The 12,899-nt window shown below is 31.3% G+C and overlaps 1 protein-coding gene across 1 annotated transcript; it reads right to left on the reverse strand.

The window, feature by feature from the left end:
- Positions 1-2,025: 2,025 nt before the first annotated feature.
- Positions 2,026-4,894, reverse strand: LOC114716952 (LEAF RUST 10 DISEASE-RESISTANCE LOCUS RECEPTOR-LIKE PROTEIN KINASE-like 1.1). Its single transcript, XM_028902033.1, has 4 exons — positions 4,201-4,894; positions 3,972-4,019; positions 2,562-2,822; positions 2,026-2,396 (listed from the first exon to the last, which is right to left on the reverse strand). Exons 1-4 carry the CDS (start codon positions 4,892-4,894, stop codon positions 2,026-2,028), a joined length of 1,374 nt encoding a protein of 457 aa, XP_028757866.1.
- Positions 4,895-12,899: the final 8,005 nt, after the last annotated feature.

Here is a 12,899-nt window from a genome sequence, read left to right on the forward strand (position 1 = left end):
GAGTGCTTACTACGCTAGTTGACTTGGACATTGACTTAGAACAAGACTTGGAAAAGAGGCCTGGAAAATAAGGCTAACCCGCTCCTACTCAGCTTCCTCAAATGTCATGTTAGAATGACTTTGAGTAGTCCAAGGTCTTTTGCGTCCACCGAAGTTCACCCAACGGCAAAAAGACTAGTGACAGAAATTCCGAGTTTTATCCACGGCAACCACCTAATTTTATTATATATTTGCCACTAATGAATTTCATCATCGGGTCAACAATTATAATTAGATTTTACTTCTTTTATGGAGCAATCACCAGGGGCATTATCTGAACTTAATGTGTGGTCGAAGACGTTAAGAACTTGATTGGATAATTGGAGTCCAATGAAGAAAAAGAAGACAAGTTAGGAGAAAAAAGATGCATTTGATGTTGACTAGTTTCTGAAGATTTTAGAATACTCAAAACGCGTTTTCAATTCATATTCTTGTTATTTCTGGCATCTTTCTTCCTTTTCCTTGCCTTCTTCTCCTTCTCCTTCTCCTTCTCTGTTCTTATGTTCATTTTCTTCGCTATTTCCATAATTCACCCCTGAAAATGTGGCCTTCCCATTCCCGTGAAGAAGAAACTTCTCAAATACAGTTGTACTAAAATACTTGTTAATAAAATAATAATTAATGTAGGTTGCATGTATTACAACAGCAAAATTTTATCCACCCAGCGAATAGATAAAATAGACTTATTTAATGATTATTATATATGTCGACCATCAAATAAGTATGGGTAATTATTTGATTTGATGTTTATATTAGTCAACCGTTAAATAGATTTTTTTAATTACCAAAAATTTAAAACTATTTGATAACTTTTTTTTCCCGGTAAACAGCCGTCAAATATTTTTAGGTAATATACTTGACTGTCAAATATATATGTTGGATTGTTTTTTCAAGTAATCGTTAAGAGTCTCATTCAAATGGCTTTATGATTTTCCAATTACTATAGTGATGAAAATGCTAAAAATATCAATTTTCATCTTAAAAGGATTGGAATCAAAGTTAATTATTCTTCCACCAATGCAAAAACATTTAAATCTTTTCAGTTTATCAATCTTAAATATTGGTTCTTCCAAATAATTTTTTAGTTAATGACCCATAATGACATAAATATCTTAACAATCCTTCCCCACATTCATATAATTTATAGAGGATTAAGACAATTAAAGTGTAAAAGTGATTCTTGGAAGTAATCACAAACACCCAATAAATAAAAGCGAACAAATATAATTGTCAAAATGGTTAAAATATAAAATAGATTTTATTATGTTTGTAGTTGAGAATATGGAAAGAACTATATTACAGAGTTCGAAATAACTATATAAGAGGAGTTTGATTTCAACTTATATGAAAGTACATTTTAAAAGTGTTTTGGAAGGTAACCAAACACCCCCTTAGGTACAATAAAACAACTTTAATTTTACAATGGTGATCATACTGTACGGGGAGGGAGTTGTGGCATTGAGTCGTTTAGTGATCTAGTTCCATCCAAAAGTAGTGAGGTTGGGAAGAGATGTATGTATCTCCCAGTTCGAAAACCCAGCACCACGAAACTCTAGGTGCTTTAGATAATCATCCTTCCCATTTTCAATTTTCTGCAGAAACTCCACTACTTTATCCATGGAAGGTCTTAGCTCTCCATTCCTCTGCAGGCACTGAAAAGCTAAGTTTGCCACTGAGATTATCATCTCCTTAACCTTGTCATTAGACTCAAAACAAAGGGAAGGATCTACAAACTCAGTAAACGCTCTTCTTTGAATCTTCTTAACTGCCATATTTGCCAAACTAATCTTATCCTTGGCCCTTGTAACAATGATAGCTGGCTTAGAAGATATGAGCTCAATCAGCACGACTCCGAAACTATAAACATCACTCTTTTCAGTAAGCTCACAGAATTGGTAATATTCGGGGTCCAAATAACCTGGGCTTCCTGCTGGAGCCATGGAGACATGAGACACAAACATGGGAAATAATCTGGAAATACCAAAGTCAGCAACCTTGACACAAAAATGGTGATCTAGAAGAAGGTTGTGGATTTGACATCCGGTGAATGATGCCAGAAGCATGGAGATAGGACAATGCCTTTGCCGTCTCTATGGCAATCCTCATCCTCAAGGGCCACGGTAGTGAACCAGGTTTTGCTAGATTTCCATGGAGATGACAACCAAGAGTTCCATTTGGAATATATTCGTAGACTAGGAGCAGTTCACGACTGGTACGGGAAGTGCAGCCATAAAGTGACACAAGGTTTTTGTGCCGCAAGCGTGTTAGAATCTTAATTTCATTCATGAATTGCTGTACACATGAGTTGCGCTCAAACAGCCGCTTAACAGCAACTTCTCGTCCATCTTTAAGTTTTCCTAGTCGTTTAAAATCAAACCAACACCTTTTCATCAACATCTACACTAACACAAGTTAATAATGCATCTCCCCAAACACAATAATATAACTTCAAAATTCAACTATGTAAGAATGAATATTTTTGACAGAAGAAACTCTCAATACATATTTTTAAGGTGGCTTACCATAGTAAACAGTTCCAAAACCTCCACTTCCAAGTTCTCTTGATTGATCAAATTTGTTTGTTGCTTCTTCGAGTTCCTCATAGGAGAAGACAGGGAACTTAAAGTAGATGTGTCTACCTTCTAGGATTACATTTGAGTGAGTATTATCAGATTCAATGGTTCTTGACTGATTTTGTGAGCCCAAAGACTTGTCTCTTCGTTTGTTCCGCAATATAATAACAACCAAACCAATTATAATCACAACAGTTGCACTTGGTACACCTACATATATGCCACGTGACAGAATTTGGTGAAATGGAATAACTTGCATTTCATTGATGAGAGTTATATTCATAGAAGGAAAAATTTACATAACAAACAATATTTACAAGTAACTGAATTAGTTTTGTATAATTAGAGGAAGAGCTTTGAAACTTTAATTAATTCTAGGATTATAATAGCCACGAATACAGTCAATTAAAATAAGATTTGTTGTGCTCTTTCGTCATCAAATAAGATTTCTTGTACTTGTATAAAGATTTCATACTTTTTGGCAGCCAAAATATATGGATATTTCGTGACACAAACATTATCTTCGGCTAATCTTTTGTGTTAATAATGATAGAATGAATCTGTGTGCTTACTATGTTCATTGACTCGGACACTGACCAGGATCAAGATTTGGAAAAGTGGACAGGAAAATAAGGGTCAGGTCTTTGCCCTCCACCTTGAAGTTTCCACAACCACACAAAAGGACACAGTGTACCAGAAACTTCAAGTTTTATCCACGGGACCACGGCAACCACCTAATTTTATTATTTACCACTAATGATTTTAAAAATACTCCTACTATCTGTATTCATCATCAGGGTCAACTTAAGTATAATCAAATTTTACTTCACTTATTTATGGAGCAATCACCAGGCACTATCTGTCCAGTGATGTTTTTATTGAATGTCTAGTCCAATGGGAAAAGAACTTCATTAAAATCTTTAGTCTCTCCTCTGCTTTTCTCGAACCAAACAATCATAAAAATTAATAAAATTTAAATATTTAATGAATACTAATTTGATAATTTCTCAAAAATAATCGTACTTGGAACAATATGTGGATTTATGTTTTTAGTGGTAATTTCACAAAATGTAATGCTGTCTAGATGTTGTAAAAGCATAAATAATTCTATTTTGTTTAATTTCTGGTGCAATTCACAAGATATTTTTACCGGTTATAATATAGAAATAAACAATGACTTGTTGTATTTTAAAATTACAATTAATCACGAATGTAGACAACAAATTATTTTATTCTACAAATTATTGCAATTATGAAAATTTTTAAAAGAAATCTAAAATGCAATTTGTTTTATTTTAGAAATTATTATATCTAGATATATTGAAAATATAATTAATAAGTAAATAATTAATCTATTACCTATTAGCAATCCCAGCTTCCAAGCCCGTCTTTCTGTCTCAATTTCATCTACGCCACAATTAAGAGAAGCAGATACAAAATGAACAAATTAGTATCAGAGTTGATAATATTAGATTTAAAACCACAAAAGAAAAACGCAGAGCCCATTTGATTAGTTGGCAAGCAGTTAATATGAGCCTCTGAAAAAAGATAGGGTAAATTTAACATGTTACTTAATTATTATGCATACCTTTGAGACAATAAAATTCTCTGGTGCTGTTGAGACGGCATGAGCCTTTGTCAGAAAAACATTGAGCACAACCAGGAGAAAGCTGAATATTAACACGGAATTCAGAAGCTATGAATGTAAATGGATCAGGAGAGAAAGCCATCGCATTCACTGGAAGCTGAACCCTTGGACATGTTGCTAAAGGAGGTGGAGGGTCATCCTGATCTTGCGTTCGGAAGAAGATGGTCTCATTCTTACCTTTAGCACATCCTGTATAGTTCAAGAATTGCTTTGAAAGACTCTGATTTAGTGGAGTATCGCATTTGTACATGGTTATAGTTGACAAGATATGAAAGGAACCCAAAGCTGAGTTGGGAGGAAGAGTAATATTGTAACGCAAGACGTCACAACTATTACTTGCCAAACGCTTCTCCAAATATGCGTCTCTAACGACAACTCCTGCAAGAGTCAACCCAGATTCTATCCTCGTCACTTGAAACATCTTTTTCCCGAATTGCACAGTTTTTTGGGCGTTGGGGTTTTCACAGCCATGAATCGGCAAAATCCCACAGTCTTTGCGTTCTGGAGTGGTTAAAGGGAACGAGAGCTTCCCCAGGTTCCCACAGTCACAGAAACGTGGGCACCCATCTCCTGAAGCAGAATGGTCAGAGAACAAGAACAAGAAAAAGAAGAACAAATAAACAGGTAGAACCATGATCTTCTTCTGAAACTCTCACTGGTAGAGAACGAGTTTAGTCTATGGAGACGCTATATGATTGTTTCAAGCAATAACTTGCTAAGGTTTGGTTGTGGCTCTGCGACATGGCAGTTGACTTGGCCGAAAGACCAAGACCAAGAAGATGAATGTGAGAGACACGTATCCTTTTCTCAACATAAAGCAGAGAAATTAATAATTCACGAGGTTTTTAATTTTAATATTCCTATTGCTGTTTATTTGTATAGTAATTTTAATTTTAATTTAATATATAAGCATCGCAACTCGCGGTGAACATTTTATTAGGGCCGTTTGAATTAGCAGTGAATAACTGTGATTTTAAATAATCATGAATTTTATAAATGACACTAATTAATCGTGATTTCTGTTTGGATTTTTTTTATAAGTGATTTTAAGAATTGTGACTATGTTTGGTTTTCATTTATTAAATCACTTATAGATGTATAATTACTAAAAAGGACATGAATTTAATAAAGTTGTTTACATTTTCATAATTATTATATTTAATAATAAATTTTATTAAATATAATTTAATAAATGACATGAATATTTAAATATTATTTTATTTTTCTAATTTAACGATGCTCCTCGAATCAGAATTAGATCAGAATATTATCTGAATATTTGCATCGCATTTTTTCAATCATATGTCATCCATTCAAGTTTTCTGATTTTTTTAAAAAATGTCTTTTAGATAAAATTAAAAGAAAAAACAGTTTCATATTGTACGTTTTTAAAAAAAAACAAATAATTAAAATAATTACCATTTGAATGATTATTAGTACGGTTGTTTCTAGAAAAGAAGTGAATTAGGAGTGGATGGAATAGAGAGAGGCACCAAATGAGCAAAGGGTATATTGGAGAAAATTTAATTGCTAAAGATTGATCAGAATTTTTCAAGCGCATAAACTACTCTTTGTTGTTTATCCTAAAAGTACAGTGGAAGATTAAAATCACGATTTATCAAGATTTTATAAAAATTACCCAAACAACTCAAACGTACTTCATAATCACTTATTTAGATTTAAACGGGTTTATTTGAGATCCTACCACTTAGCCAAATAGGCACTTATTCGATGTACTTTCGTAGCAAATAATCTTTTTGAAATTTGCACCTGGAAAGAAAGTATTATTAACTCACTTGGCCGGATGGTTAAGTAAAGGGTTACCAAGGTGTGCACCCGCCTACCCGATCTCGGTTTCGAGTCCTCACCACACCCACCTGGGCAAACTCTAGATTAGCCGGATACCCAAAAGGGTGCCGGATACCGGGGGGTCTAAACCAAAAAAAATAATATATTAATAAAAGTGCATTTTTAGTTATTTAATTTCATACAAAATTCTTTTTCCTCAACTTCATAAAGCTTCTTTTACGGGATCTAATTCTAATATTTTTACATGAATTTCAAAAAAAATCTATAAATACTCCTGTATTGAATAATTAAAAAAACAATGATCAGTACAAAAAATCGTCATGTTAGAGTAGCAGTATTAATATTAGAAAAATGGAAAAATTACTTTATTCAATTAAAGAAGTAAACTAAAATTTTTTCCTATTATGTGTTATTTGGATTTACTTGTTTTTATTTTTATTTTGAGAACATATATGGCAACCAAATATTTTATTTTTTAAATCAAAATATCTATTGTAAGATGGTGAAAATTGTTTTAACTATTTATCATCTTTTTTTGCCAACATATTTATTATCATTTTGGAATGAAAATTAATTAGGAGAAATTGTAAATAAAGAACTCTAAATATGTAAAATTACAATTTGAGACCCTAAATTTGAAAAATAGTAAATAAGGACCCCGTCTCACAATTTGAGACCCTAAATTTGAAAAATAGTAAATGTGAGTGAAATGTCTAAAATGACCCTTAGTCAAATTGTAATTTGATCTACTGAAATTGTTATTCGCTAAAGTGAACTTGTTATTTCCTATAGTCAACTCGTCATTTGGCACACCCTCAACCAAGTTGTAATTTGGCCTACTGAAGTTGTCATTTGCTAAAGTGAACTTATCATTTCTCATAGTCAACTTGTCATTTGGCTGAGGGGTATTTTAGACATTTCACCTCTCAAATCATAATTTTACATATTTAGGGGGTCTTTATTTGAAATTTTCCCAATCAATTAATTAAAATTGTGTCTGATCTGTGGAGATTCTTGCCCCAAAGTGAACAGTGATGACTGTAAGCTTTTGCTTCTAAACCTATTGTGTCCTCTTTTTGCTCTCCATTTTTTAATCACTATTCTCCACATCTGGTCCTAATTATCAGTTTATTAAATAAATCTCAACCTGATTGAGAATAAATAATTAAAATTCCTCAACCAACTATTTCAGCATATTGCCAAAATTAGTACAAACTCACGCCACAATGTCCTTGTATATCTGCGAGGCTGGGTTTAATTAATTAATTTTGTACATGTATTGCTATTTTCAAACAATTACTAATAACATTTTTTTTACCATAACATTTAAATATATGCTTCCTCTCATCTGAAAATGTGAGAGCTAGTTAGAAAATTTATGTTGATTATAAATAAGAGTTTCATCCAATTTGTTTCTAAAATTTATAATGTTTTTAAACCATGCCAATTGGTGGGACATGTTAAGAGAATTTTTATAAAAAGATGGTTCTAATACAAGTGATTAAATAGGTTATTTAAGAAAAATCAAGACATATTCATTATAAAAAATTAATTAAACTAATTTTTAATATATGTAAATTACTTATTACCTTCAATCTTATACAGAAGTGTTGGGTAACTAATTTATAAGCCAAGAACCACCAAGCGGGTGTGTGAAGTATGAACGGGTGGCGTCTTATTCTACGAAAAGATAACTAATTTATAAAAATTAAAAAATTAATTAATTGTTTATAATAAATGTGTATTGATTTTTTTCAAATGCCTCATTCATTTACATTAGAAACTTTTTTTTCATTGATTAAAACCCACCTCATTATATGTCATCAATATTGTTGTTTGGAAAACTAAATTTAAATTTGTGAAGCAAAATCAACTGAGTCCTGCATTTGGAATCAAAATAAATTTCTCAACTGATTTTTATATTTTAAACATAGGAGCAGAACATAAAAATAATAAATTTTGTAGACCGATCGCTAAATATGACTTTGCAATTGCATACGGTACCTATGAGTAATCACCAAATTAAGAATTAATGACTTTTTACTGGTCCCCACAACACGACACGCTGTGAACTTTGCTACTTGTCGCGCTTCCGGCTTGCCCGTATGTATAGATATAGAGAATTGTGGTACCATCACCAAGTGTATTATTATTACTATTATTACTACTATTATTATTATTATTATGATCTTTTCTAATAATTAATGCAAAAACTAAATAACAAATTTAAGGGAAAAAATTCAAAAAAAATTTAAATTACATTATAAAAAGAGTTTTATATTTATGACTAGAAGAATAGTAAATAAAACTGATTTAAGATTTTAAAATCTAAAAAGTGTTTTCTTAAAATTTTTCAAATAAAAAATTAATTAATTTTGTTATTTATAATAAATATGTGTTAAATTTTTTAAATTATTTTTTATAATCATATGCACTGACATTAATATGAATATTTTTAATGCATATAAATAAGCAAAGAAATAGATAATAAATATAAAATACCTTATTTTAAGAAGGGATGTGAACGTTGGGAAATCGCAAATATCACGAAACGAGAATAAAAGCGCGCGATACATTTGGACGGGAAGTGTGTGGGCGAAGGTGTGCGATTAGCCGTTTGGGAGGCACCCACCCCCACCCGCAAAAGAAGAGCCCGTGGGGCGTGTGTAGGAAATAGTATATTTGGATGGGCCTACATGTAAATTTGAGAAAGTGCAGGCCTAGGTGTCCTCTTGGAACAACCTCTCTCTCTCTCGCGCGTGCTCTGCCTTTTCATCTCCCTATTTTAAGTCTACCTTTTTTCTTTTATACAGTTCTCTTGCTTTGTTAATTTGGATGGAAGATATAATATTTCTCAATCCCACTTATATAAGATTGTGTAATCTAATATAATAAAAAATTACTTATACTAAATATTTTTAATAATTTTTTAATCTCAATCTCAATTTTTACCATTTATTTTCAATGTTTTGTACCAAACGTAATACATTTAGTTTTTTTAATTTTAAAAAGCATATTGTTGTCCTTTAACCTTAAAATTATTAGTATTAAATGATGGTTTTTTGTAACAATCATAGTTGTTTTGAAAATTAAACTTAATATTATAGCATTTAGTAATGTTTTATCAACATTCAAAATCTCAATATTATCGTTTTTTGTTAACTGTTCTAGGGTTAAAGGACTCAAAATTTATTTTTTAAAGTTAAGAAAGAAAAATAAAATTTTATGTAAAATTAAAAGACCAAAAATATACTGTAATCCACATAATATTATTTAGGAAGAATTATCGAGAGGTTTTAAAATAAATTAATTATTAAACGACAAGTGACCAACCTCAATCTATTATTACTTCTTATTATGAAATTTATCATTATTTACTTTTTATTTATTAATGAATTTTATGGTAATTAAATTCGCCAGATCATCTAGGTCATTTGCAACATTTTAGATAATAACTTCCTTGTAAGAATTTTTTTATTTAATAATTTATCCCTTATTAATTTATCTCTGATTGATAACCGGTTGTGTTGTCTCCTTCACACCTTCTAACACCTTCACACCTCCAATCCTAGAACCAAAAATGAAGTCCATTGGCGAATTCGCCATCCCCACTTCACTACAAAAAAACATGCTTTTAGCGACGGAATTTAGCAACAGAATTTTTTATTTAGCGACAGACTAGCGACGGAATAGTGACGGAAAATTCCTTCGCTAATTACCGACAGAAATTTCCCGTCGCTAATTCTTGACAGAAATTTCCGTCGCAAATTAGCGACGGAATTTTCCGTCACTATTCCGTCGCTAACTCGATTTTTTTAAAAATAAAATAAAATGCCACGTGGCACCTCTACCAATTGTCGCGTTATCACTGGGGACCACCTCCACGTGTCTCTGCTACCTCACCTCTACCTGCCACGTGTGCTGCCACCTCACTCTGCCTGCCACGTGTCGCTGCCACCACATAATTCCCTCTTCAAAGTGACTTCTCCATGGCTTGAACCCAGGACCTCCCCTGTACACGCGTGCAGCTTTACTAGTTGAGCTGCAATGAACCTGTTGACTTATTATGTAAAATTAAATATATATAATATTATTTTACACAAACAATTATATATATTATTAAAAACTAAAAATATACTATATGATAATTTTAATCATAACTATTTTAATGAAAAAATAATTTTTCAATATTTGTTTTATAATTTTTTCTTTTAAAAAAATATTTTTAATATAATTTTAATTTCTAAACGCACTAATCTTGAATTTTAAATCATAAATAATTTTTTTATAAATATTTTTGAAATTTATTTTTTAATTTAACATTGATAAGATATACAATTTAATGATATATGTATTATATTACATTATATTATATTATCTATATGTGTTTTATATATTTGAAGAAAATCATTTATAATTAGTCAAAAAATCTTGTTATTCAAAAAATAACTACTATAATAAAATCTAATAAATTATTCTATATAAAAAATTAAATGATTTGAATAGATTATGATAAAAAGTATTCTCCTGCTTGTATATATATCCTATGTAATTTATTTTCTTAAAATTTTTTATATATACCATTTGTTTTTGTATTAAGACCAAAATCAATCTATCATGGGTATTAATTATATCGTGATTAAATTTTATTGTTTAATGATTGAAATTCAAAATTCACTTCAATATTAATTTGCATTCATATAAATTTATTAAATCGTTTTGAATTTCTATCATATATTATATATTTCAATATATTTTACATATGATAAAATTATTTCTTTCATATATCAGTTTGTATAAAAAAGTTATTAATATTCTTATTGTATTTTTTAATTATTATTAATAATCAAGAGGAATTTAAATATAAATAAGTTTTCTAAGAAATTATCTTTCTATTTTCAGTATATACATAATGATAATATGAATGATGACGATATCTTCATTACCACCAACTCCATAAGTATATCAATTTATTTTATAATTAAAATTTTTTTAAATCATTATATTCTTAATTGTTATAATATAATTTTTGTAAGATTATAATTTAAAATAACGAAATTTAAAATTAGTGACGGATTAGCGATGGAATTGCGACGGAATAGAATGAGCGATGGAATTAGTGACAAAAACTTCTATGACAAACAATTTAGCGACGGAAATTTCCGACGGAAAAAATGCCATCGCTAAATATTTACTAACGGATTTTTCGACGGATTAGCGACGGAATTTAGCGATGGACAAAAATTCCGTCGCAAATCCGTCGAAAAAATTAGCGACGGAATTTCCGTCGCAATTCCGTCGGAAATTACCGACAGAATTTGTTTCCATCGCAAATTCCGTCGGTAATTAGTGACGGAATTTGTTTCTGTCACAAATTCTGTCACTAATCAGCTGTTTTTTTGTAGTGCTTCCTTCTCTCCTTCCCCACCCCCTCCCTGATCGCTATTTCCGACACCCCTCCACCGTCTCGGCCACTCACTCCTTTGTCGCCTACTCCACTCATGACCGCTTCTCTACAAGTGGAATAACAAAGGGGAAGTAAATATGCCCAAGAATTCCACAGGAAAAAGGCCCTGGTGGACAAGCAACTGAGAAAGGAAGCAGAAAACAATACAGACAAAGCAAAGGAAGTAGAGAATCAGGAGTAACCATACTAAATTTCATACTTTTTGGCAGCCAAGGTATGCGGATTCTCATGACACAAATGATCTCCTTGGCTAATCCTTTGTGTTATTAATGGTCGAATGAATCTGAGTGCTTACTACGCTGGTTGACTTGGATATTGACTTAGAACAAGACTTGGAAAAGAGGCTTGGAAAATAAGGCTAACCCGCTCCTACTCAACTTCCTCAAATGTCATGTTAGAATGACTTTGAGTAGTCCAAGGTCTTTTGCGTCCACTGAAGTTCACCCAACGGCAAAAAGACCAGTGACAGAAACTCCGAGTTTTATCCACAGCAACCACCTAATTTTATTATATATCTACCACTAATGAATTTCATCATCAGGGTCAACAAGTATAATTAGATTTTACTTCTTTTATGGAGCAATCACCAGGGCCATAATCTGAAATTAATGTGTGGTCAAAGACGTTAAGAACTTGACTGGATAATTGGAGTCCAATGAAGAAAAAGAAGACAAGTTAGGAGAAAAAATATGCATTTGATGTTGACGAGTTTTTGAAGATTTTAGAATATTCAAAACGCGTTTTCGATTCATATTCTTGTTATTTCTGGCACCTTTCTTCCTTTCCCTGCCTTCTTCTCCTTCTCCTTCTCTGTTCTTATGTTCATTTTCTTTGCCATTTCCATAATTCACCACCAAAAATGTGGCCTTCCCATTCTCATGAAGAAGAAACTTCTCAAATACACTTGTACTAAAATACTGGTTAATAAAATAATAATTAATGTAGGTTTCATGTATTACAACAGCAAAATTTTATCCACCCAGCGAATATATGAAATAGACTTATTTAATGATTATTATATTTGTCGACCATCAAATAAGTATGGGTAATTATTTGATGTTTATATTAGTCAACCGTTAAATAGATTTTTTTTTAATTACCAGAAATTTAAAACTACTTCATAACTTTTTTTTCGGGGCAAACAGCCGTCAAATACTTTTAGGTTAGATACTTGACCGTCAAATATATATACTCCTTCAGCCCTAAATATAATGCCCTTATACACACTAGTATAAGGGTCTTATATTTAGGATCAGAGAAGTGTGTGTGTGTGTATAGGATTTTTTTTCAAGTAATCGTTAAGAGTCTCATTCAAATGGCTTTATGATTTTCCAATTACTATAGTGATGGAAATGTTCAAAAT

This window comes from Neltuma alba, unplaced genomic scaffold (assembly GCF_004799145.2).
Source record: "Neltuma alba isolate B1F8T4 unplaced genomic scaffold, ASM479914v2 tig00011700_pilon, whole genome shotgun sequence".
Lineage (NCBI taxonomy): Eukaryota > Viridiplantae > Streptophyta > Magnoliopsida > Fabales > Fabaceae > Neltuma > Neltuma alba.

What these genes read in the sequence shown, in the direction of transcription:
- LOC114716952 (XM_028902033.1), bottom strand. Translation starts at nt 4,894, where the DNA reads ATGGTTCTACCTGTTTATTTGTTCTTCTTTTTCTTGTTCTTGTTCTCT. An exon ending in AGAATTTTATTGTCTCAAAG is followed by an intron (nt 4,020 to 4,200) that starts GTATGCATAATA and finishes ATTGTGGCGTAG; the next exon opens with ATGAAATTGAGACAGAAAGA. An exon ending in GAAGCTGGGATTGCTAATAG is followed by an intron (nt 2,823 to 3,971) that starts GTAATAGATTAA and finishes GCATATATGTAG; the next exon opens with GTGTACCAAGTGCAACTGTT.